This window comes from Gadus morhua, chromosome 11 (genome assembly GCF_902167405.1).
Source record: "Gadus morhua chromosome 11, gadMor3.0, whole genome shotgun sequence".
In the NCBI taxonomy this organism is placed as follows: domain Eukaryota; kingdom Metazoa; phylum Chordata; class Actinopteri; order Gadiformes; family Gadidae; genus Gadus; species Gadus morhua.
Window position 1 is genome coordinate 30,301,340 of NC_044058.1, and position 26,776 is coordinate 30,328,115.

A 26,776-nucleotide genomic window follows, 5' to 3' on the forward strand; every position below is an offset into this window, starting at 1 on the left:
TGTTCTCCCATGTTCGTTTTATTATATGTTTATGTCATATTATTGAAGTTAAGTGTGAACCGTTCCGCAGAGAGGCAAGGAAAGCAGTTTCATTGGTAAATGTTTAATTCTGCTGTGGCAGAGAACACATTGAGGAGCGGACCGCAAACCACAATTACAACATCATACTTCTATTGTAATCACTTTTTAACTTAAAGATCTTCATATGAACTACAGAGCATTAAGGAGACTTCTATATTAAAACTAAAACCAAAAACACATTGACGGGAGCCATGCTTCAGAACCAAAGCTTTCCATGAGGAGTAGATTATAGGAATATTACAATATATCAGGACTCATCAGGAGCCTTTCTTCAGAACACAACCGCCTCTAACTCGCCATGAGAAATAATATCAGACCGTCGGAGGAAAAAAGGAGCGAACAGACCCCGTTCAGAGCCCACGTCCCCCTGACCCGAACCCTCCCCCGGGGAACAATCGGAACATCTGGAGTCACGACCGCAGCTGGAGTCACGACCGCAGCTGGAGTCACGACCGCAGCTGGAGTCACGACCGCAGCTGGAGTCACGACCGCAGCTGGAGTCACGACCGCAGCTGGAGTCACGACCGCAGCTGGAGTCACGACCGCAGCTGGAGTCACGACCACAGCTGGAGTCACGACTCTCAGCTGCACAAAAACTCAATAAAATAACTCCTGAAAGGATAAGAAACAGTAACTGATGAGTGACAGTGCGGAGGACAGGAAGGGCTCAGCACACACTTCCCAGACGTTATCCAACGCTCAACCAGCTTTAATAGACTGAGGAGGCTCAGAACCCCTCGAAGTCCTTCTTGTCCTTCTTGCCTTCGCCCTCCAGGCTGTCCGTGCCCTCGCTGTTGTCCCGGCGACGCTTGCGCTGGTTGCGCACGCTGAAGCGCGGGTTCATCTGGGGCAGGGGGTCCATGCAAAGGACCTTGTGGATCTGACGGAAGGCCAGGAGACGCAGCGCGAACTGGAAGAGAGAAGCACACGTCTGAGCTCCTCTAGAACACCTGGAGTCAGTAGAGCTCCTCTAGAACACCTGGAGTCAGTAGAGCTCCTCTAGAACACCTGGAGTCAGTAGAGCTCCTCTAGAACACCTGGAGTCAGTAGAGCTCCTCTAGAACACCTGGAGTCAGTAGAGCTCCTCGAGAACACCTGGAGTCAGTAGAGCTCCTCTAGAACACCTGGAGTCAGTAGAGCTCCTCTAGAACACCTGGAGTCAGTAGAGCTCCTCGGGAACACCTGGAGTCAGTAGAGCTCCTCGAGAACACCTGGAGTCAGTAGAGCTCCTCGAGAACACCTGGAGTCAGTAGAGCTCCTCGAGAACACCTGGAGTCAGTAGAGCTCCTCGAGAACACCTGGAGTCAGTAGAGCTCCTCTAGAACACCTGGAGTCAGTAGAGCTCCTCTAGAACACCTGGAGTCAGTAGAGCTCCTCTAGAACACCTGGAGTCAGTAGAGCTCCTCGAGAACACCTGGGGCCGGTTGCACCAACTGGGCGTAAGCCTGGTCGTAACTACGCCTGGTCGTAACTTGGCGTTCTAAGTCCAACCTAACCGTTACGCCGGTTGCACCAACTGGGCTTAGCGTTCTTTTCACTAAGACCAGGCGTAAATCCTACGCCTGGTCAGGGGCAGGCGTAGAGTTGAAATTCCAGGCTGTTTCTATAGCAATTACATCCAATCCAATGCAGCTTTACCACCATCCTTGCAACGCTTCGCTAAACTGCATTTCAAAGCACAGCCGGCGATATGATCAGTGTTCACAGATCGACTGCCTGTCGGGAAGATATCGCTGGCCGATTAGTCCGTTCTCAACTTATAATCAGTTGTGAATGTTGTTTTAACTATGTTTATATGTTTTATATAGGCCGACACATTAAACAAATCTCTCCTACAGAACCATTCCCGTCTAAATGCCTGCTCGTCGTAAACCAGACATTACAAATACATATTTTAATTATATTCGTTTGCAGTGTTTTATTGTTAGGAATTAACACAATTGATGAATGACAATGAGTGAACGAATGAATTATTTATTTCGGTGTCCAACAGCATGTCAAGTAAAATAGTATACAGCTGTTGTCACGAGGTATCCTAGCAACGCGGTGATATGCGCATACCATGGAACATTCACATGGCCGCGCATGGCTAAGACCGGGCGTAGTTAAGACCAGGCGTAAGTCCCGTTGGTGCAACCGGCGTTAGTTCCATTCTAACGCCAGGTCGTAACTAAGACCTACTTAGCAGTTACGACCAGTCTTAGTTACGCCCAGTTGGTGCAACCGGCCCCTGGACTCAGTAGAGCTCTAGGACATCTGGAGTCAGTAAAGCTCCTCTAGAACACCTGGAGTCAGTAGAGCTCCTCTAGAACACCTGGAGTCAGTAGAGCTCTAGGACATCTGGAGTCAGTAAAGCTCCTCTAGAAGCTGAACCCCGGGGTTGGGGGTTGAGGGGGAGGGGGTGGGGGGGGAGGGGGGTACCTGGGCGCTGGAGGTGATGTCCTCCCGGTGCTGCTCCTGCATGGAGGTCAGCGTGTCGCTGGGGTTCTTCTCACACGGGTCCAGGAGACCAGGACCCCCTGTAGGACACCATCATTACACCACCCGCATTGCTACACCGCCCTCATCGTTACACCACCCGCATCGCTACACCACCCGCATCGCTACACCACCCGCATCATTACACGTTAACCACCCTCATCGCTACACCACCCGCATTATTACACGTTACACCACCCTCATCGTTACACCACCCGCATTATTACACGTTACACCACCTGCACCGTTACACCCCCGCATCATTACACCACCCACATCGTTACACCCCCGCATCATTACACAAACCTCAATACAGCACCCTAGAGGGAGGGTCTTGGACCTTCCAGGAGGGTCTAGGACCTACCAGGGTGGTGTAGGACCTACCAGGAGGGTCTAGAGGGTCTAGGACCTACCAGGGTGGTCTATGACCAACCAGGAGGGTCTAGGACCTACCAGGGGGTCTAGGACATACCAGGAGGGTCTAGAGGGTCTAGGACCTACCAGGGTGGTCTAGGACCTACCAGGAGAGTCTAGGACCTACCAGGAGAGTCTAGGACCTAACAGGAAGGTCTAGACCTTCCAGGAGGGTCTAGAGGGTCTAGGACCTACCACGAGGGTCTAGACCTTCCAGGACCTACCACGAGGGTCTAGACCTTCCAGGAGGGTCTAGGACCTACCAGGAGGGTCTAGGACCTACCAGGAGGGTTTAGACCTAGCATGGGGGTCTAGGACCTACCAGGAGGGTCTAGGACCAACCAGGGGGGTCTAGGACCTACCAGGAGGGTCTAGAGGGTCTAGGACCTACCAGGGGGTCTAGGACCTGCCAGGAGGGTCTAGGACCTACCAGGGTGGTCTAGGACCTACCAGGAGGGTCTAGGACCTGCCAGGAGGGTCTAGAGGGTCTAAGACCTACCAGGGTGGACTAGGACCTACCAGGAGGGTATAGGACCTGCCAGGAGGGTCTAGAGGGTCTATGACCTACCAGGAGGGTCTAGGGGGTCTAGGACCTACCAGGGGGTCTAGGACCTGCCAGGAGGGTCTAGGACCTACCAGGGGGTCTAGGACCTGCCAGGAGGGTCTAGGACCTACCAGGGTGGTCTAGGACCTACCAGGAGGGTCTAGGACCTGCCAGGAGGGTCTAGAGGGTCTAGGACCTACCAGGGTGGTCTAGGACCTACCAGGGTGGTCTAGGACCTACCAGGGGGGTCTAGGACCTACCAGGAGGGTCTAGGGGGTCTAGGACCTACCAGGGGGTCTAGGACCTGCCAGGAGGGTCTAGAGGGTCTAGGACCTACCAGGGGGTCTAGGACCTGCCAGGAGGGTCTAGAGGGTCTAGGACCTACCAGGGGGTCTAGGACCTGCCAGGAGGGTCTAGAGCAGTCATACTCAAGTAGCGGCCCGCGGGCCTTTTGTGGCCCGCGGGGTGTCTATTAATGGCCCTCGAGCTGTTTTGAAAAGTTTTTTTAATTATTAAAAAAAAATAAAAAAAAAAAAAAAAAAAAAATCGTGTTGGGCGCTCTTATTTTGAAACCGCGCGCCGCGATCTCAATACGAGGCTGGGGGTTGCAACGATAAACAGATAGCACTCCAGCCCACAGACCGCTCCAGCCCTCCCAAACTCGAGGCAGACAGTCCATCTCAGCAGCAGTCAAGGCCGATTTAGGGTCGTTTTAGACGCAGAGACGTAAGCACGTAATTTACACAAGGGACTTGTTTTAGACAAGTTTTGATTTACGGTTCCTTTAAGGTTCCTTAAGGATTGCGCGTGTTGCAAGGGGATTCTCCGCCAGAACAGTAGGGGGAGCAACGAACGAATCTGTGGGCGTGGAAGTGGAAATCGCTGGCTTGTTTATATTTATAATTATCATAATTCGTTCTTGTGTTTTCTTCTTCTCCTTCTTCAAAATTCTTCATTCGCTTCTGTCACGGCCTTTTAAAAATGGCGCTATTATGCTGTAAAACCGGAAATGTGAGACTCCTGAAAGGATGTGGTTAGCTGGCCAATCACAGTCTTTGCGAGCTGCGTAGGGTGTGTTTCAGTCGCATTGTCAGGAATTTTGGCCGACGCACTTAAGCAAGTAAGGGGGATATTTTACCGCGCAAGGGGGGGTTATGTATCTTACGTGCTTACGCGTTACGTCTAAAACTGAGCATATATCGGCCTCAGTCACACGTATACCGACCGGCCCCTTGAGTCACTGAAAAAAAAATTTGTGGCCCCTCATCATTTCTACTTGAGTACCCCTGGTCTAGAGGGTCTAGGACCTACCAGACAGGAGGATCCCGGAGGAGATGCACTCGAACACGCGGCGCAGGGCGTCCCCGGGGCTCAGCGGGCCGGAGGCGCTGCTGATGGCCTTCTCCACCAGGAGCTCCATGGCCTGGAGGAGGAGGAAGACACCGTCAGCCACCGCCCAGACCTCCGTCATCAGAGGGTGGAGGACCCCCCAGAGCTCAGGGCCCCCCATACCATCACTAACCCTCACCCTACCATAACTTACCCTCACCCTACCATAACTAACGCATTCACAAGAAGACCCAAAACAACTAACTGGGGAGCCCCAGGGTCTAGAGCTGTAACATAAACAATATGAGGGAAGGTTTTGTTTTGGTGCAATCATTCTGCTTCACACGCTAAACAGTGGGATGTTATTTGATCAGTGTCCTTTGTGGTACTGGGATTGATAACGAGTTGGTTACTGGGATGCATTAAGAGATGTTTCTAGAGAGGCTACCTACAGAGATGGAGGAGCAGTGAGGAGGTGTAAGGAGAACAGAGGAGCTCTGAGGTGCACTGAGCACCAGTGAGGAGGTGTAAGGAGCACTGAGCACAAGTGAGGAGCTGTGAGGAGGTGTAAGGAGAACAGAGGAGCTCTGAGGTGCACTGAGCACCAGTGAGGAGGTGTAAGGAGCACTGAGCACAAGTGAGGAGCTGTGAGGAGGTGTAAGGAGAACAGAGGAGCTCTGAGGTGCACTGAGCACCAGTGAGGAGGTGTAAGGAGAACAGAGGAGCACAGAGGTGCACTGAGTACCAGTGAGGAGCAGTGAGGAGGTGTAAGGAGAACAGAGGAGCTCTGAGGTGGGCTGAGCACCAGTGAGGAGCAGTGAGGAGGTGTAAGGAGAACAGAGGAGCTCTGAGTGCACTGAGCACCAGTGAGGAGCAGTGAGGAGGTGTAAGGAGAACAGAGGAGCTCTGAGGTGCACTGAGCACCAGTGAGGAGCAGTAAGGAGGTGTAAGGAGAACAGAGGAGCTCTGAGTGCACTGAGCACCAGTGAGGAGCAGTAAGGAGGTGTAAGGAGAACAGAGGAGCTCTGAGGTGCACTGAGCACCAGTGAGGAGCAGTAAGGAGGTGTAAGGAGAACAGAGGAGCTCTGAGGTGCACTGAGTACCAGTGAGGAGCATTGAGGAGGTGTAAGGAGAACAGAGGAGCTCTGAGTGCACTGAGCACCAGTGAGGAGCAGTAAGGAGGTGTAAGGAGAACAGAGGAGCTCTGAGTGCACTGAGTACCAGTGAGGAGCATTGAGGAGGTGTAAGGAGAACAGAGGAGCTCTGAGTGCACTGAGCACCAGTGAGGAGCATTGAGGAGGTGTAAGGAGAACAGAGGAGCTCTGAGGTGCACTGAGCACCAGTGAGGAGCATTGAGGAGGTGTAAGGAGAACAGAGGAGCTCTGAGGTGGGCTGAGCACCAGTGAGGAGCAGTGAGGAGGTGTAAGGAGAACAGAGGAGCTGCCAGGAGCACTCACCCAGCCGGGGAAGGAGGCCCAGGTGGGGACCCTTTGGCAGAGGTCCCTCAGGATCCGGATGATGATGACGCAGGACTGGAGGCCATTGGCTCTAGCCTTGTGATGCAGTACACAGTTAGTTCAGGCCAGTGAGGCGTGCACACTCACACACACACACACACACTCTCACAAACACTCTCACACACACACACACACACACACACACTCACTCACTACTGGTATCAGAGCTGCTCAGCTGGTTTTAGAGTAACTAGTAAAGAGTTTACTAGTGTACATTCAGCCACCAGTCTCAGCACCATGGCACCTTGTCGTTAGTATCAGTTCAAAGTTTGCAAGATGTTGAAGGAGGACGATGCCTTCCTTGGCATCTTCTAAACTCTGACCACAGGTTGACCCAGGAGCTCCCAGGGCCACACTGGGGGGACCTGGGGGAGGATAGGGGCCGGGGGGGGGGGGCAGAGGGGCACTCTGCCTGAGGTCTAGCACCCAGTGACGCCCGGCAGACTGGCCCCTGCGCTCCCCCAGTCCCTATCCTACCGTTGTCACAGTACAGACATGAACCTTATCCATGAGACTCATCATCCTGCAGCCTTATGGAGTCACAGCAGCTACAATACGGCCTACCGATGGCGGGGGGAGACAAGGATGCCAGCCATGTTGTAATGCAGCGGTTCACTGGAATGGTGTGAAGACCTTAACTTGTCATGTTTAAAAAAACTTTAAAAAAAAGTTGGCATCCTTGAATATATCGTCTTAGAATAAAGTAATTTTGGGGGGTTTCAATCGCAGTGTTTAAAATGAAAAAGACCAAAATGTAAAGAATGAAAGGCGGACCTCATCACATAAGGCTACAACAAGGAAGTAAAGGAAGCTCCAACCTGGAACCACTTGGCGTGACGCAGGGCTGCCAGAGCCGAGAGGCATTTGTGCCCGTCCAGGTGTGCCGGGTCGCTCCCCGTCTCTACAACACGGATCCAATTGTCAAGAGGGGTGAGGAAGAGGAGGAGTAGGAATGGGTGTTTGACCAGGTCCAGAACAAACATGATGAAACACTTTGCCACACATACCAAAGAATCCCTGAGTCTGATCAGTGTCTGGTGCACCTAGCATGGCACTCACCCCGTCCCCCATGGTACTAACCCCGGTTTAACTAACCCATCACATGTCTAGTGGTACTAACCCATCCCATGTCTCGCGGTACTAACCCCGGTCTAACTAACCCATCACATGTCTCGTGGTACTAACCCATCACATGTCTCGTGGTACTAACCCCGGTCTTACTAACCCATCACATGTCTCGTGGTACTAACCCCGGTCTAACTAACCCATCACATGTCTCGTGGTACTAACCCCGGTCTAACTAACCCATCACATGTCTCGTGGTACTAACCCATCACATGTCTCGTGGTACTAACCCCGGTCTTACTAACCCATCACATGTCTCGTGGTACTAACCCCGGTCTAACTAACCCATCACATGTCTCGTGGTACTAACCCCAGACTAACTAACCCATCACATGTCTCGTGGTACTAACCCCGGACTAACTAACCCATCAGATGTATAGTGGTACTTAGCCCGGTCTAACTAACTCATCACATGTTACCAACCCTAACCCCCCATGTCTGGTATCCCTAACCCGTTGCAGGTTGGGGGTGATGGTGTGTGTGGGAGCAGCAGGTGTGTGACGGTAGGTGTGGCAAAGTGTTCTGAGGGGTGATTGGGGGGACCTTGGTCAGAAACCCTTCCGGAGACACTGGGAGTCACTAAGGTTTGTTTGAGAGGCTTTAGGCTGGACTAGGAGACACGAGGCAGCGATGCGTGCTGGAAAGGAAAGAACACTTTAAGGCCCCAGAAGGCGCAGGGTCAGGAGGTCGCTGCATGCACACCCAGTCAGTCGTCAACACGTCAGACCCCCTCCTTCACAACCCCTCGCCCTGATCACCTGATGGCCCGTCTTAGCCCACCTGATCCTAGCCGGACACGGTGCTTTGTAAGAAGGGCTCTCAGTGTTTGGAAAAAGGGGGTGATTTTGAGAGCCGTTTCTGATTGAGGCCTGATTAGTGAGAGGTTGTGTTGAGACTGAGGGAGTGCTCTGAGCGCGTCCAGCGGTCGGACAACGAGCTACGTTCGTTTCCTGCGGAGGCCCGACCCCGGCTCCTTGCATCCTAAGTGGAGTCCTAAATTGAGAAAATGGCGCACAATTCAAACTTTGCCACAAAGTACAATCAGAGAAACTTTGCAGTTAATCGTGAAGTTGGAGTTTCACACCAGGTTCTCAAGTTAAGACGGCCTCTGGACTCCACCGGAGCGTCTGTGGACGTCTAGAAGCAGCTGAGATGCATTAGCACTACGAGGAAACCCAATCCCAGGAGGTCTACACTGACACAATGCAGACACTGATCATGCTTGGTTTCAGGAGAGCATTTAAGAGATCAGTTATAGAGCGGGGCCCTAAGGCAGTCACTGCTGGCACTGTTCAAACTGCACATTCTACGTCTCATTGAATCGGTAGAAACAGGCGTTCAATAAGGATGGCTTCAGGGTTCCTGAGTGGACTGTAGTCGGTGCATATCAATGCTTTTAGTAATCACACCTGCAAACTCGCGATAGAGACGAGAAGATAAGTTCACGGAACATCAAATGTGCTAAACTAGCGTTTCTCATCCTTCTTTTAAACTGCCTTTGATACCGCAGTACTGCAAACAAGATGTCAGAGCCTGCAGTGACCTGTTCTAGGTGAGGCTCCTGGGAGACAATGAGGAGCTCTCCTCGGCCTCCAGCATGCCTCTACAGGGGTTCAGAGGTCATAGCCCGTCCACCACTCTACCCACGTGCTGGTTCAGTCCAGGAGTAATGATGATACGCTCCCAACAGACACCATCAGGGTGGAGGCTGTGGTCAGGATCTCATAATAGAACAACCACTGGTTCAAAATGGATCAAACTTTTCTGCCAGCGTGGTGAATTTCAGCGAAAGGCGACGAGTTTGCAGGTATGATGAAGAAAGGGACTCCAGAAGAAGGTCCAGACGCTCGGAGCCTACGAACATCACCCTCTGAGGGCCTCCGGGAAGCTTCTCGTTGTCTACAGTAAGAGCCTGACGCACACATGAGAAGAAACTAGAGGAGATAAAATGGCTGAAATGTGACGTGCCACCAGGGAGCTGCTCTTAAGAGTCTGATTCAATACATTGACCCATTAGATCAGATTGATTTTAATATATAAATAGAGATAGAGATATATAGAGATAGAGATATATAGATAGATATAGAGCAGGGGAGAGAGAGACGGGGGGTGTAGAGAGAGAAGAGGGAGGGACGGGGGGTGTAGAGGGAAGCGGGAGAGACTGCAGGGACGTCTCCAACCTCCGTCCTGGACTCCGTCCTCTCTGATGACGGGCGACGTCAGGGTGATGGTCACTTGCATCTTCGGCTCTGAACAGGAAGTGAGGATGATGGCGGCTTCCTCGACGGAACCCTTCACCTCGTACTTCTCTGGCGTCACCACCTGCAGAACCGCAACGACAGGCTCAGGATACGTCATTCCCCCGCACACGACCAGCAACAGTTCTCACAGTCCGCCGTCGACAGCGTCAGGAAAGTTGGGCCTCAAGACTATGAGCCCACTGTCGCCTGTCTGAAGGAGGAGACCTTTGACCTCTGCAGCGGGTCGCCCACGAGTTCCCCCCCTAGCAGCTGGTGCACCTTCACCTCCACACAAAGGGACCTCGCACCCCTCTGGGATCGGCCTGTGGTTTGCCCCAACTCAAGCAGATGAACTCTTTAAAGCAGGGGTACCGTGAGCTGCGCCGGCAGGTGCTCCACGATACGGCTCAGCAGGCGCTGGGTGGGCCTCTCCCAGCACAGCAGCACCAGGTTCACCTTCTGGTCCCCGCGCAGGAGCAGCCCCTTAGCCAGGACGTCCACCCTCATCACCCCCTTTAGGGCCCTGCACACACACACACACACACACACACACACACACACACACACACACACACACACACACACACACACACACACACACACACACACACACACACACACACACACACACACACACACACACACACACACACGTTGTGTTTCTGATGCCCATAGTTAACCTCTATAAGAGTACTTCACAGTAACCCTGTAACACAGTGAAGACTCACCTGTCTTTGGGCGAGTCCGTCTTCTCCTGGCTCTTCTCCTGGCTCTTCTCCTGGCTCTTCTCCTGGCTCTTCTCCTGGCTCTTCTCCTGGCTCTTCTCCTGGCTCTTCTCCTGGCTCTTCTCCTGGCTCTTCTCCTGGCCCTTCTCCGGGTTCACCTCCTTGTCCTGGTCCGTGATGATGTCAGACACCAGCTTCAGGGCGCGCTCTGTGATGGAGACGATCTTCTGGATGGCCTGCAGCTCGTCCTCCGAGGGGTAGATGGCGGCGTGCTTCGTCATCACGTAGCGGTCGTCAGAGGAGTCTGGCCGCCGGGGGGGCTGCAGGAGGCAGCACTCATCAATACCACACTAGATCAATAGATCACGATCAATACCACACTAGATCAATAGATCACGATCAATACCACACTAGAACAATAGATCACGATCAATACCACACTAGATCATTAGATCACGATCAATACCACACTAGATCAATACCACACTAGATCAATAGATCACGATCAATACCACACTAGATCACGATCAATACCACACTAGATCAATAGATCAATACCACTGGATCAATAGATCACGATCAATACCAGATCAGATCATTAGATCACGATCAATACCACTAGATCAGTAGATCAAGATCAATACCACACTAGATCAATAGATCACGATCAATACCACACTAGATCAATAGATCACTACCACACTAGATCAATAGAATAGAGGCTCACTGAGGCAGTGGGGTCGAGGCTAGAGGTCGACCGATATATCGGTCGGCCGATGTATCGGGCCGATATTTGTCATTTTTTAATCTATCGGCATCGGCCGATATCTGTGTTTAGTAGCGCCGATTTATAGTCAGGCATGTCCGCGGGCAGCCCCGTGTTATTGGTACCGGCAGAACGCATGTGAAGGACCCCAACCCAAAACTTGTAATCCTGGGAGATAAGGTAAGGCTTAAATTCTGCAATTTCAAAGTTGTATGGTGGTAACATATTTACTAGGTTATATATGTTACAAGTAAACTATGAAGTGTTGCTTCACTTAGTGAAAGGAAAAAAAAAAAAAAAAAAAACGAAAAGCATTGAACCGTCGAGAGCTGTAACCTAAGGCTACAGCTGATTGAGTTCACAGGCTCACAGTTAACTTGTCCTTGCTGTTAGCTTGAAGGACTTTGCTCGAAATCTAGTAGCAGCTTGCTTGCTTACAGTAATATGTTGGCCCAAATGTTATGAGTTCTGCTTAAATTTTCCTGTATTGGAGTCGAAAAATGTCCCTCTGTTCGTGGGTTGAGGAGGCGGCATTATGTTGCGCTACGTTATGCTACTCCGCCCCTCTCACAGACAGCTCCGTGCTTGGAGACACAGAGCAGCCATGGAGCAGCTCAGAACGGTGTATGACATTTGTTCAGAAGCGTGGTTTAGGTGACGCAGACAATAGCCGAGTTTCCAACTTATTTACTATGGCGAGTGGATAGTGCCAGGATTCCCTGGAGAAGGATAACAACGTGTGAAATCAACGTGTGGAGCTGCTACGCCGCCGCCGTGTGCCTACCCTACGTCGCCGTGGGAACGTGTGAAATTTTGAATGGGATTGATTGGGACTGCAGACGAGAGACCAGCAGCGACGTCACGGCGACGGCATGGAAGATCCGCCCACCGGCGGCGGTGTCACGGCGACGTACAGAAGGAAATTCAGACAAAATGTACGTCTACTCTCGACGTGTGGATAAGTTCGTCGCCACTAAGACGCCTGCTACCCTACGTCGCCGTGAGAACGCCTGAACTAGAGAGAAGGCTATTTAAATATATTAAAGATTTGCGTGAGAATCTGTAGCTCTCCAGCAAAAAGTCATCCGAATATAGCCGTGGTCTCTCTCCCGGTGGATTGCACGAATAATTGGCGCTCCGGTATCAACAGGGCTCTCATCAAAAGGGCATGCCATTGTGAACACATGGAATCTGCGGTGAAAGCAGCTTTAAATCCCCAATGTTCCAAACTTAACCTGCACAAAACCTGGTCCGACCAGGTTTGATTCAGAGTATATGTTGCTATAGAAACTAACATACCGTGTTCAATTTGGAACGGAAACCCTAGGGTTACCGCAAACCCTGGGTTCATTTGCCCGGTTATGTGATAAAACCGGCTTTGTGGAATACCCCTCTGCCCTATGAAGTGACATCACGCCCATACAATCATCAAAACCTTTTTGAGATCCGTTTTAAAACAGTTTGTCTTTTTGACACATAAAAACTAACGTTTTTTATAAAATGTCATCAACTTATTCATCAACAAGTCATTGGATAGATTATAACAGAAAATAATGAACAAATTATATATATAGACTGGGAATCGAACCCCAGTCCCAACGGCGGCGGCGTGCATATCCTCTCCACACGGCGGCGGCGTAGCTTCTCCACACGTTCATTTCACACGTTGTTATCCTTCTCCAGGGAATCCTGGCACTATCCACTCGCCATAATTTACATCAAAGAAAATTCACCTCAAGAACATGCGCAGCTGCGTGTGTTTCTATCAACGTGTTTGCGAATAAAAATGGATCGTTAGCCTGATGAAGTGACGTGTTCAGACCAATGTCTGTATATAGCCTACGTCCACAGTAAAGTAGTATAACGTTAATAGTCAAGAATGTGAGAAATCACAAAGGGTTTAGCATTGCCCTTCAAGTCTGTACATCATGACAGTTATTTTGTTATTTATGTATTTGTGTGATTACTGCTAGATTATGGTAATTTGGTTTTAAAAGCAAAAGGTTGAAAACAAAAACAACACATAAGGGAAAGTTTTGTTTCTTTTACCCATTTTTCTAAATTAGTGTGTAATTGTTTTAATGTGAATAGAATATTGGAGTTGTACACTGACACATGCACTTTAAACTGTGTCAAATGTCATTTTCATTTTGTTGCTGGTTGCTAGTGTGTTTGCAGTATTGTTTATTTTTTATGTAACATATTTGTATATTTTCCAAGTTAATTTATTTTATATTTTCCAAGTTAATTTATTTTATTTATAAAATATTTATTCAATTTTTCTTTGAAATTCATATTTCAGTTAACACTTGCGCCCAAACAAAACTGGCATGTATGACTCAAGGTTCAAGTCAGAGTTCAATAAATGTTAAAAAATGTTAAAACCAATTGTGTGCATCTACTTATTATTAGTGTGACGCTTTAGCATGCAAACTAATGGGAAAACTTTTAGATATCGGTCCTAAAAATCGGCCCAAAAAAATCGGCAGCCCATATCGGCTATCGGTTAACCCTGACCTCTAAGTATCGGCATCGGCATCGGTTATAGAAAAACCCATATCGGTCGACCTCTAGTCGAGGCTCACTGAGGCAGTGAGGTCGAGGCTCACTGAGGCAGTGAGGTCGAGGCTCTTTAAGGCAGTGGGGTCGAGGCTCACTGAGGCAGTGAAGTCGAGGCTCACTGAGGCAGTGAGGTCGAGGCTCTTTAAGGCAGTGAGGTCGAGGCTCACTGAGGCAGCGGGGTCGAGGCTCACTGAGGCAGTGAGGTCGAGGCTCACTGAGGCAGTGAGGTCGAGGCTCTTTAAGGCAGTGGGGTCGAGGCTCACTGAGGCAGTGAGGTCGAGGCTCACTGAGGCAGTGAGGTCGAGGCTCACTGAGGCAGTGAGGTCGAGGCTCTTTAAGGCAGTGGGGTCGAGGCTCACTGAGGCAGTGAGGTCGAGGCTCACTGAGGCAGTGAGGTCGAGGCTCTTTAAGGCAGTGGGGTCGAGGCTCACTGAGGCAGTGAGGTCGAGGCTCACTGAGGCAGTGAGGTCGAGGCTCTTTAAGGCAGTGGGGTCGAGGCACACTGAGGCAGTGAGGTCGAGGCTCACTGAGGCAGTGAGGTCGAGGCTCACTGAGGCAGTGAGGTCGAGGCTCACTGAGGCAGTGAGGTCGAGGCTCACTGAGGCAGCGGGGTCGAGGCTCACTGAGGCAGTGAGGTCGAGGCTCTTTAAGGCAGTGGGGTCGAGGCTCACTGAGGCAGTGAGGTCGAGGCTCACTGAGGCAGTGGGGTCGAGGCTCACTGAGGCAGTGAGGTCGAGGCGGGCGTACCATTGGCCCCAGAGGCTGAGGGCCTGGCATGCCGGGGCGGACCCCCAGCAGCCCGGGGGGGCCGGGGGGGCCCTGCAGGTAGCCCCCGTCGGGCAGGCGGCGCCGGTCGTCCCAGTGGTGCTGCTCCTCCTCCATGCGCCTCCAGTACATGTCCTCCTCGTACCTCCTGGGAGAACCACAGCTGGATCAGTACACTGGGAGGCTGACCCTCCACCACCACCATCCACCTCCACCCAGACACACCTCCACCCAGAGACACCTCCTCCCAGACCCACCTCCATCCAAAGGCACCTCCACCCAGACCCACCTCCACCCAGACACACCTCCTCCCAGACACACCTCCACCCAGACACACCTCCACCCAGACACACCTCCACCCAAAGACACCTCCACCCAAAGACACCTCCTCCCAGACACACCTCCTCCCAGACACACCTCCTCCCAGACACACCTCCTCCCAGACACACCTCCTCCCAGACACACCTCCACCCAGACACACCTCCACCCAGACACACCTCCACCCAGACACACCTCCACCCAGACCCACCTCCACCCAGAGACACCTCTTCCCAGACCCACCTCCACCCAGAGACACCTCCACCCAGAGAAACCTCCACCCAGAGACACCGCCACCCAGAGACACCTCCACCCAGAGACACCTCCACCCAGAGACACCTCCTCCCAGACCCACCTCCACCCAGAGACACCTCCACCCAGAGACACCTCCACCCAGACCCACCTCCACCCAGACCCACCTCCACCCAGACCCACCTCCACCCAGACCCACCTCCACCCAGAGACACCTCCACCCAGACCCACCTCCACCCAGACCCACCTCCACCCAGACCCACCTCCTCCCAGAGACACCTCTTCCCAGAGACACCTCCACCCAGAGACACCTCCACCCAGAGACACCTCCACCCAGACCCACCCCCTCCAGGCAGTACCCCCACCTCATCTCCATCCTCCAGCGCTCCTCCTCCTCACGCCTCCTCCAGTACTCCTCCTTCTGCATCTGCTTCCTCATCTTCTCCTCCTGGACCTTGCGGGCGCGGATGCTTGGCTTCACCTCCACCTGGAGTTCAGGGTTCACCTTTTTCTAGAAACACAAGACACCGGGTCAGCCCCTGCCCCCAGAGCTCCTGGTCCGTCTCCTCCTGGGACGTCTCCTCCTGGTTCTCCTCACCTTGTACTGCAGCCGGTGGCGCCGGCCCTTCAGGTGCATCTCCTTGGCGTTGGGGTCGTTGAAGCTGCACTCACACAGCTTGCAGTGGAAGCGGATGACTTTACCCTCATCGTTACGGACCTGAGAGGAGGCACAGGGTTACGCTCTACAGCCCCACTGGTCTGACAGCAAGACGCACGACTCTACCCGGGAGTCATCCCTGGGATTGGGAACGGGAATATTTGTTGAATGTAAAATGTGTGTGGGGGACAGCTCTCAGGTGTGTGGGGGACAGCTCTCAGGTGTGTGGGGGACAGCTCTCAGGTGTGTGGGGGACAGCTCTCAGGTGTGTGGGGGACAGCTCTCAGGTACCTCCTCCACATAGTCGTGTCCCACGGGCTGCACCTCGCTCTGCAGCACGGCCAGCGCGGCCAGGGACTCGGCCACCTCGCTCTTGGGCTCGCTGGAGGGCGCGGCGGCGGGGGCGGGGGGCCGGGCCGCCGGCGCCCGGGGCTCCTCCGCCTTCGCCGTGGTCTGCAGCTTGTTGCCCCCTGAAACAGACGGACGTGGTGACTCCGGGTCCTGCCCAGGACCGGCCCCCGCCCACAGGCTGCTCTCTGGGTAAAGATCCAAACATCATCTCACCAACGAAGTGGATCTTGGGCGTGGCGACCTTCTTCACGGCGCCGGCGGCGGCGGAGCTGGGCGCCTTGCCTGCCGCTCCGCTCACCATGGCCACGGGCTTCAGGTAGGGGGCGCTGGAGGAGGCCTGGGCGGAGGCGGCGGGCAGGCTGGAGGTGGAGGTCTTGGTGGAGGAGGGGGCGGTGCTGGTCTGAGGCACCACGCTGGGCTCTGTCGAGGGGATGGGCTTCCCCAGTTTGGTGTGGAGCTTCACCACCTGGTGGGAACCAATCACAGGTCAGCAAGGGGCTAGGAGACCAGCAGGGGGCTAGGGGACAGGGGATAGGAGACAGGGGGCTAGGAGACAGGGGGCTAAGAGACAGGGGGCTAAGAGACAGGGGGATAGGAGACAGGGGGCTAAGAGACAGGGGGCTAGGAGACGGGGGGCTAGGAGACGGGGGGCTAGGAGACGGGGGGCTAGGAGACGGGGGGCTAGGAGACGGGGGGGCTAGGAGACGGGGGGCTAGGAGACAGGGTCCTAGGAGACAGGGTCCTAGGAGACAGGGGGTTAGGAGACAGTTTAGGAGACAGGGGGCTAGGAGACAGGGGGCTAGGAGACAGGGGGCTAGGAGGGGGGTTAGGGTGGTTAACGTTACCTTCTGGTGCTTGGCCCCGCGGAGGTGCGCAGCGTAAGCGTCCGCCCCTGTGCAGGACACGTCACACAGCTCGCAGCGCAGCTGGTTCTGGGTGCCCCGGGCCGCGCCCGTCCCGCCCCCCGCCGCCGAGGCGGAGCTCTGGGACGCCTTCAGCGCCGCCTCCTTCTTCTTGTGCTTCTGGCCCTCCAGGTGCTCCTTGTACGTCTGTCAGAACACAGCCTGCTGGTGAGCCTTCGTACTGTCTAACCCCTAATGACCCGTCTCACCCCCTAATGACCTGTATAACCCCCTAATGACCCGTCTAACCCCTAATGACCCGTCTCACCCCCTAATGACCCGTCTAACCCCCTAATGACCCGTCTCACCCCCTAATGACCCGTCTAACCCCTAATGACCCGTCTCACCCCCTAATGACCCGTCTCACCCCCTAATGACCCGTCTCACCCCCTAATGACCCGTCTCACCCCCTAATGACCCGTCTCACCCCCTAATGACCTGTATAACCCCCTAATGACCCGTCTAACCCCTAATGACCCGTCTCACCCCCTAATGACCTGTATAACCCCCTAATGACCCGTCTAACCCCCTAATGACCCGTCTCACCCCCTAATGACCCGTCTCACCCCCTAATGACCTGTATAACCCCCTAATGACCCGTCCAACCCCTAATGACCTGTATAACCCCCTAATGACCCGTCTAACCCCTAATGACCTGTCTAACCCCCTAATGACCCGTCTCACCCCCTCATTGACCCATTTAACCCCCCTAATGACCTGCCTCTGAACTGTCTAACCCCTACCTGCTCCTTAATGACCCGTCTCGGTACTGTCTAACCCCTACCTGCTCCTTAATGACCTGTCATTACCATCTAACCCCTACCTGCTCCTTAATGACCTGTCTCTGTACTGTCTAACCCCTACCTGCTCCTTAATGACCCGTCTCTGTACTGTCCAACCCCTACCTGCTCCTTAATGACCTGTCTCTGTACTGTCTAACCCCTACCAGCTCCTTAGTGACCCGTCTCTGTACCGTCTAACCCCTACCTGCTCCTTAATGACCCGTCTCTGTACTGTCTAACCCCTACCTGCTCCTTAATGACCCGTCTCTGTACTGTCTAACCCCTACCTGCTCCTTAACGACCCGTCTCTGTACTGTCTAACCCCTCCCTGCTCCTTAATGACCCGTCTCTGTACTGTCTAACCCCTACCTGCTCCTTAACGACCCGTCTCTGTACTGTCTAACCCCTCCCTGCTCCTTAATGACCCGTCTCTGTACTGTCTAACCCCTACCTGCTCCTTAATGACCTGTCTCTGTACTGTCTAACCCCTCCCTGCTCCTTAATGACCCGTCTCTGTACTGTCTAACCCCTACCTGCTCCTTAATGACCTGTCTCTGTACTGTCTAACCCCTACCTGCTCCTTAATGACCTGTCTCTGTACTGTCTAACCCCTACCTGCTCCTTAATGACCTGTCTCTGTACTGTCTAACCCCTACCTGCTCCTTAATGACCTGTCTCTGTACTGTCTAACCCCTACCTGCTCCTTAATGACCCGTCTCTGTACTGTCTAACCCCTACTGACCTGCGGGCCAGCACAGCTGATCTTGCACACGTCGCAGTAGTGGATCTGCGGGGGCTTGGGGGGGGGCTTAGGCCGCAGCTGCTTGCTCTGGAAGGGGGGGGGCTTCTTGGTGAAGGTGCTGCCGGTCCAGGCGGCCGTCGCCGCCACCGCCGCCACCGCCTGCTTCTGCTGCTGCTGCTGCTGCTGCTGGTAGTAGCTGGACGCCGCCGAGTAGATGGCCGCCTCGTAGCCCGAGTAGGAGGTCCCTGAGGGGGGGGGGGGCATCCGCATCATCATCAGGGCCAGAGGAGGGGCTGGGTGGTGCTGTAGGTGGTGTAGGTGGTGCTACGGTCTTACCAGAGTAGGTGACGGCATTGGTGCTGTAGGTGGGGCTTTGGGAGTAGGCGGGCACCACGGTGGCGGGGGGGCCGGGCTGGACGGTGGAGGCCACGGGGTAGATGGAGAAGGTGGAGGTGGCCGGGCTGGGGGCGGCCGGCTTGATGGCGGTCACCTGGCGGGTCTGGGTGTAGGGGGTGACCCCCTGGGTGTAGGGGGTGACCCCCTGGGTGTACAGCGGCTTGGGCGCTGCAGGAGACACAGGGGGCCGTCAGCGGGTACAGGTGTGTTAGGAGGGGGGTACAGGTGTGTTAGGAGGGGGGTACAGGTGTGTTAGGAGGGGGGTACAGGTGTGTTAGGAGGGGGGGGGTACAGGTGTGTTAGGAGGGGGGGGTACAGGTGTGTTAGGAGGGGGGGGGGGACAGGTGTGTTAGGAGGGGGGGGGGTACAGGTGTGTTAGGAGGGGGGGGGTACAGGTGTGTTAGGAGGGGGGGGGTACAGGTGTGTTAGGAGGGGGGGGGGGTACAGGTGTGTTAGGAGGGGGGTACAGGTGTGTTAGGAGGGGGGGGGGTACAGGTGTGTTAGGAGGGGGGGGGGTACAGGTGTGTTAGGAGGGGGGGGGGTACAGGTGTGTTAGGAGGGGGGGGGGGTACAGGTGTGTTAGGAGGGGGGGGGGGTACAGGTGTGTTAGGAGGGGGGGGGTACAGGTGTGTTAGGAGGGGGGGGGGTACAGGTGTTTTAGGGGGGGGGGGGTACAGGTGTGTTAGGAGGGGGGGGGTACAGGTGTGTTAGGAGGGGGGGTACAGGTGTTTTAGGAGGGGGGGGGTACAGGTGTGTTAGGAGGGGGGTACAGGTGTGTTAGGAGGGGGGGGGTACAGGTGTGTTAGGAGGGGGGGGGGGGTACAGGTGTGTTAGGAGGGGGTTCAGGTGTGTTAGGAGGGGGTACAGGTGTGTTAGGAGGGGGGGGGGTACAGGTGTGTTAGGAGGGGGTACAGGTGTGTTAGGAGGGGGTTCAGGTGTGTTAGGAGGGGGGGGGTACAGGTGTGTTAGGAGGGGGTACAGGTGTGTTAGGAGGGGGGGGGTACAGGTGTGTTAGGAGGGGGTACAGGTGTGTTAGGAGGGGGTTCAGGTGTGTTAGGAGGGGGTTCAGGTGTGTTAGGAGGGGGGGGGGTACAGGTGTGTTAGGAGGGGGTACAGGTGTGTTAGGAGGGGGGGGGGACAGGTGGGTTAGGAGGGGGGGGTACAGGTGTGTTAGGAGGGGGGGGGGTACAGGTGTGTTAGGAGGGGGGGGGGTACAGGTGTGTTAGGAGGGGGGGGGTTCAGGTGTGTTAGGAGGGGGGGGGGTACAGGTGTGTTAGGAGGGGGGGGGGTACAGGTGTGTTAGGAGGGGGGGGTACAGGTGTGTTAGGAGGGGGGGGGGGTTCAGGTGTGTTAGGAGGGGGGGGGTTCAGGTGTGTTAGGAGGGGGGGGGTTCAGGTGTGTTAGGAGGGGGGGGGGTACAGGTGTGTTAGGAGGGGGGGGGGGTTCAGGTGTGTTAGGAGGGGGGGGGGTCAGGTGTGTTAGGAGGGGGGGGGGTACAGGTGTGTTAGGAGGGGGGTACAGGTGTGTTAGGAGGGGGGTACAGGTGTGTTAGGAGGGGGGGGGGGTTCAGGTGTGTTAGGAGGGGGGGGGTTCAGGTGTGTTAGGAGGGGGGTACAGGTGTGTTAGGAGGGGGGTACAGGTGTGTTAGGAGGGGGGGGGGGGGTACAGGTGTGTTAGGAGGGGGTACAGGTGTGTTAGGAGGGGGGGGTTCAGGTGTGTTAGGAGGGGGTACAGGTGTGTTAGGAGGGGGTACAGGTGTGTTAGGAGGGGGTACAGGTGTGTTAGGAGGGGGGGGGTACAGGTGTGTTAGGAGGGGGGGGTACAGGTGTGTTAGGAGGGTGGGGCACAGGTGTGTTAGGAGGGGGGGTACAGGTGTGTTAGGAGGGGGCACAGGGGTGGTGCGTTGGGGGGGTCACCTGTCTGGTAGTAGGATTCTGCGGCTGTCTGCTGCGGCGCCGCCACTGCTGCCGTGGCAACGGGCTGCTGGTAGTACTGCTTACTGTCGTAGGCCACCGCGGGGGCCGTGGAGCGCACGTAGGAGTAGGAGTCCTACACACACACACACACACACACACACACACACACACACACACACACACACACAGCCCCCCTCATCAGCCAATCCCTGTATGGCTGCAGTAGCACGTGACCTATATTCTCATCTTAACAGTTAACATGAGCAGGTGACCTCTGACCCTAGCCGTGTTGCAGAGGACCTCTGACCCTAGCTGTGCTGCAGGTGACCTCTGACCCTAGCTGTGTTGCAGGTGACCTCTGACCCTAGCTGTGTTGCAGGTGACCTCTGACCCTAGCTGTGATGCAGGTGACCTCTGACCCTAGCTGTGATGCAGGTGACCCCTGACCCTAGCTGTGCTGCAGGTGACCTCTGACCCTAGCTGTGATGCAGGTGACCTCTGACCCTAGCTGTGATGCAGGTGACCTCTGACCCTAGCTGTGCTGCAGGTGTTCGTGACCCCTGACCCTGGGTTCACCTGGTAGTTCTGGGAGGTGACGGGGGGCGGTGGGGGGGGCACCTCCGCCTGCCGCTGGGCGTAGCCGTAGTCCGTGGCGGCGTGGGCGGGCTGGTAGCTCCCGTAGGCGGCGGCGCTGGCTGCCACGGCGACGGGCGCGGGCCGGGCTACGGCCACGGCCCCGGCGGTGGGGGCGTAGGCGGCCGCCACGGTGTGGGCTGCCACCGGGGCCTGGTGCACCGTGTAGCTCGCCACCGTGGATGGGTGGGTGTAGGCCACGCCCCCGCCCGGCTGCTGGCTGAAACACAGCAGGAGGGGCTGTCACTCAAAAGGCCTCGCCCAATGAGAGTCAAGGGGTGGAGTTGGAGGGGGAGTTTGACCACAGAAACCGTCGCTTATTAGCTAAAAGAGTTGGGCGAGGCGGTCAAGGAACCGGAAATATCAGGTAACAACGAGATTTCAAAGGCCTTTCAAAGATCCTTGAGCTAGACCCAATAAGAAACCACAGCGGTCGAGCTAAGAGTAAAGAGGACAGAGACAGAGTAAAGAGGACAGAGACAGAGTAAAGAGGACAGAGACAGAGTAAAGAGGACAGAGAGAGTAAAGAGGACAGAGACAGAGTAAAGAGGACAGAGACAGAGTAAAGAGGACAGAGACAGAGTAAAGAGGACAGAGGGAGTAAAGAGGACAGAGACAGAGTAAAGAGGACAGAGACAGAGTAAAGAGGACAGAGACAGAGTAAAGAGGACAGAGACAGAGTAAAGAGGACAGAGAGAGTAAAGAGGACAGAGACTAGGGCTGTCAAAATTGCTCAAAAATGACATTCGAATGTTCGTTTGGAAAAAAAAATCACGAATTCGAACTATTCGAATATCTGGTTGCCTATTTTACGCAGTTGCCGTCAATATGTCAATAATGCGACAAAACCATGGTTCAAATTAAAACAACTTTGTATCGCTTGCATTTCACCACCACACCTGCAAGCGCGCAAACTATAGTAATCTGAAGAAGACGCCCGCTTCTGAATGTTACAAAGTATGCAAGTGGTAACGTTCCTTGCTTTGCTTACCATTTATCGAGAAGGCCTATTAAAATCGATAAAGAAAAAAATGCATGTCGCCTACGTCTTCCACCATGCCAGCGAAAGGGCCAGCACTACACACCGGTCGGATTCATGAAAAAAAAGCTGTCTCGGACTTTGCCGAGAACATTGCGTTATAGCAGCTTTCACCAGCCAGACTACTAGCTCCCTGAGCTCTACTTCGGATGCTTATTGAATGGCATAGCCGAGCTGGAATACCTATATCCAAGTACGGAAACCCCGAGGGGATAAAATACATTCGCTCTTCACAATACTAGTCTGTTACACTTGTACCGCGGGAGTGTTTTTTCACATTCGAATATTATGAGGGACATCGCGAACAGACAGAGGCTCATTCACAAAGCAGATAGAGGCGCTTGTACCGCGGGAGTGTTTTTTCACATTCGAATATTAATTTTCACGTTCGAATTCGCGTTTTTGGATACATTTCGAACGAATATTCGAACTTCGAATATTCGTTGACAGCCCTAACAGAGACAGAGTAAAGAGGACAGAGACAGAGTAAAGAGGACAGAGACAGAGTCAAGAGGACAGAGAGAGTAAAGAGGACAGAGAGAGTAAAGAGGACAGAGACAGAGTAAAGAGGACAGAGACAGAGTAAAGAGGACAGAGACAGAGTAAAGAGGACAGAGACAGAGTAAAGAGGACAGAGACAGAGTAAAGAGGACAGAGAGAGTAAAGAGGACAGAGACAGAGTAAAGAGGACAGAGACAGAGTAAAGAGGACAGAGACAGAGTAAAGAGGACAGAGAGAGTAAAGAGGACAGAGACAGAGTAAAGAGGACAGAGACAGAGTAAAGAGGACAGAGACAGAGTAAAGAGGACAGAGACAGAGTAAAGAGGACAGAGAGAGTAAAGAGGACAGAGACAGAGTAAAGAGAAAAAAAGCTGTCTCGGACTTTGCCGAGAACATTGCGTTATAGCAGCTTTCACCAGCCAGACTACTAGCTCCCTGAGCTCTACTTCGGATGCTTATTGAATGGCATAGCCGAGCTGGAATACCTATATCCAAGTACGGAAACCCCGAGGGGATAAAATACATTCGCTCTTCACAATACTAGTCTGTTACACTTGTACCGCGGGAGTGTTTTTTCACATTCGAATATTATGAGGGACATCGCGAACAGACAGAGGCTCATTCACAAAGCAGATAGAGGCGCTTGTACCGCGGGAGTGTTTTTTCACATTCGAATATTAATTTTCACGTTCGAATTCGCGTTTTTGGATACATTTCGAACGAATATTCGAACTTCGAATATTCGTTGACAGCCCTAACAGAGACAGAGTAAAGAGGACAGAGAGAGTAAAGAGGACAGAGAGAGTAAAGAGGACAGAGACAGAGTAAAGAGGACAGAGACAGAGTCAAGAGGACAGAGAGAGTAAAGAGGACAGAGAGAGTAAAGAGGACAGAGACAGAGTAAAGAGGACAGAGACAGAGTAAAGAGGACAGAGAGAGTAAAGAGGACAGAGACAGAGTAAAGAGGACAGAGACCGAGTTAAGAGGACAGAGACAGAGTAAAGAGGACAGAGACAGAGTAAAGAGGACAGAGAGAGTAAAGAGGACAGAGACAGAGTAAAGAGGACAGAGACAGAGTAAAGAGGACAGAGACAGAGTCAAGAGGACAGAGAGAGTAAAGAGGACAGAGACAGAGTAAAGAGGACAGAGACAGAGTAAAGAGGACAGAGACAGAGTAAAGAGGACAGAGAGAGTAAAGAGGACAGAGACAGAGTAAAGAGGACAGAGACAGAGTAAAGAGGACAGAGACAGAGTTAAGAGGACAGAGAGAGTAAAGAGGACAGAGACAGAGTAAAGAGGACAGAGACAGAGTTAAGAGGACAGAGACAGAGTAAAGAGGACAGAGAGAGTAAAGAGGACAGAGACAGAGTAAAGAGGACAGAGACAGAGTCAAGAGGACAGAGACAGAGTAAAGAGGACAGAGACAGAGTAAAGAGGACAGAGAGAGTAAAGAGGACAGAGAGAGTAAAGAGGACAGAGACAGAGTAAAGAGGACAGAGACAGAGTAAAGAGGACAGAGACAGAGTAAAGAGGACAGAGACAGAGTAAAGAGGACAGAGACAGAGTAAAGAGGACAGAGAGAGTAAAGAGGACAGAGACAGAGTAAAGAGGACAGAGACAGAGTAAAGAGGACAGAGACAGAGTAAAGAGGACAGAGACAGAGTAAAGAGGACAGAGACAGAGTAAAGAGGACAGAGACAGAGTAAAGAGGACAGAGAGAGTAAAGAGGACAGAGACAGAGTAAAGAGGACAGAGACAGAGTAAAGAGGACAGAGACAGAGTAAAGAGGACAGAGAGAGTAAAGAGGACAGAGACAGAGTAAAGAGGACAGAGACAGAGTAAAGAGGACAGAGACAGAGTAAAGAGGACAGAGACAGAGTAAAGAGGACAGAGAGAGTAAAGAGGACAGAGACAGAGTAAAGAGGACAGAGACAGAGTAAAGAGGACAGAGACAGAGTAAAGAGGACAGAGACAGAGTAAAGAGGACAGAGAGAGTAAAGAGGACAGAGACAGAGTAAAGAGGACAGACAGAGTAAAGAGGACAGAGACAGAGTAAAGAGGACAGAGAGAGTAAAGAGGACAGAGACAGAGTAAAGAGGACAGAGACAGAGTAAAGAGGACAGAGACAGAGTAAAGAGGACAGAGACAGAGTAAAGAGGACAGAGACAGAGTAAAGAGGACAGAGACAGAGTCCCCTCTTCTCTTTCCTCTCTTCTCATCTTTCCTCTCTCCTCAACCCCTGCTTCTCTTATATCCAAAAACGATCTTCCAATAAGCAGCTAGTCCTTCAGTTACATGCTCCAACTATCTTCCAGTTTCCTTCTCTGGCGATCCATCCACCGGTTAAAACCAATTTTAATGTTTTGGAAATGAAAAGCTACAAGTGCTGCAGCACAGGAGCTATACTGAATGTAGCGATGGAGCACTTTAGTGGTCTGACCGACTGATGGACCGACTGACGGACCGACCGACGGACCGACCGACGGACCGACCGACGGACCGAGGTAACCATGAGTCCACATACAGGGGAGCCCACATCGGTCCACGCTGGCCTCTACTGCCTACGGTGGCCTCTACTGTGTACGTGGCCTCTACTGTTTACAGTAATCCCTATAATGTATAAAGATACAATATCTGCCAAAATGTCAGTTCAGCTAGATGCCACAAAATTGTACACTACACCTTTAAAGAATGAAGTAACCCCTTCCCCAGATCTGATGCGTTAGATGGTGACAGGGGAACATACTGATGGACGGATCTTTTATTCATAACCAATGTGGAGAGGACAGCAGCTGAATAAAGCATTTGAATATAAAGAGTGGCCAATTAGGGATAGGAGAAACATAAACAACAAAAAAAAATAATAATAATAATAATTAACATTTAAAACAATAATAATAAAGATTCATCCCCCGAACCTTTTAAACGAACGGTTCTCACCTGTACTGCGCAGCCGCGCCGTGCGTGAAGCCGAAGTAGTTGCCGGTGGCCATCTTGGCCTCTTCACCGAGCCGGCTGGGCACTGCGGGAGACGACAGGCTCAATGCTAAGCTACACGCTAAGCTAGACGCTATGGGAACGAGCTAAGCTCCCGTTAGCATCAGGCTACATCCATCGGAGACACCTTTATATGCAGCCAGGAATCATGGTGGCAGTTCTTCCACCCTCACTGATAATACATGATAATAATACTGCAGATACATACCATAGGTGAACGACACCACGGGACATATGGGGATCATTGGTCCTTTTCTCGTTTCAGTCCGTCTCTCTTCGGCAGCAGGTTTATCTACTGGCGTCGCACTCGGATATGTGGTGTGTGCGCATGCGCATACTGCATTGGCGCATTGTTATTGTAGTTTTCTTGATGTACAGCTCGCGTACATTCACCCAGATGGTCTGGACCTTATTATTGTATTATTATATACATGTTTGTATCATTACTTCAGGAATATCACACGAGAGGGATTGTTGTTGTACTGACTATTAGCACGGCTGCGATTCGGTCGTAGGTACCAGGCCGTAGGCCGAGTGCCGAAGATAATCACAGAGACAGGCTGGTCTGGAGACAGGCTGGGCTGGAGACAGACCGGTTGGGCTGGAGACAGACAGGCTGGTTTTGAGACAGGCTGGTCTGCAGACAGGCGGGCTGGTCTGCAGACCGGCTGGAGATGGTGTGTTAACATCAGAGTTCTTAACAGATGTGAGGCAGCTCTATTCAGCCCAATGTAGTGAATCAC

At 53.1% G+C, this 26,776-nt stretch overlaps 1 protein-coding gene across 2 annotated transcripts; it reads right to left on the bottom strand.

The window, feature by feature from the left end:
- Positions 1 to 84: 84 nt before the first annotated feature.
- Positions 85 to 26,380, bottom strand: zfr (zinc finger RNA binding protein). 2 transcript variants are annotated; one of them, XM_030370195.1, is made up of 20 exons: positions 26,242 to 26,380; positions 25,977 to 26,058; positions 21,482 to 21,716; positions 20,864 to 20,996; positions 18,888 to 19,115; positions 18,552 to 18,796; positions 16,971 to 17,174; positions 16,339 to 16,591; positions 16,066 to 16,244; positions 15,715 to 15,834; positions 15,482 to 15,627; positions 14,529 to 14,694; positions 10,457 to 10,773; positions 10,101 to 10,251; positions 9,669 to 9,810; positions 7,182 to 7,264; positions 6,304 to 6,399; positions 4,829 to 4,940; positions 2,503 to 2,600; positions 85 to 991 (listed from the first exon to the last, which is right to left on the bottom strand). In XM_030370195.1, exons 1-20 carry the CDS (start codon positions 26,276 to 26,278, stop codon positions 809 to 811), a joined length of 3,210 nt encoding a protein of 1,069 aa, XP_030226055.1. In that variant the 5' UTR covers positions 26,279 to 26,380; the 3' UTR covers positions 85 to 808. The 2 variants fall into 2 exon arrangements, with proteins under 2 accessions (XP_030226055.1, XP_030226054.1); XM_030370194.1 differs by having other exon boundaries at positions 21,440 to 21,716.
- Between the last annotated feature and the right edge of the window lie 396 nt (positions 26,381 to 26,776).

Bases quoted from the DNA above. Each gene is read 5' to 3' on its own strand.
- zfr (XM_030370194.1), bottom strand. From the start codon at position 26,278: ATGATCCCCATATGTCCCGTGGTGTCGTTCACCTATG. The intron at 20,997-21,439 runs GTGAACCCAGGG...GTGTGTGTGTAG, and splicing joins TCACCTCCCAGAACTACCAG to GACTCCTACTCCTACGTGCG. The intron at 6,400-7,181 runs GTTGGAGCTTCC...CTGCATCACAAG, and splicing joins GTCACGCCAAGTGGTTCCAG to GCTAGAGCCAATGGCCTCCA.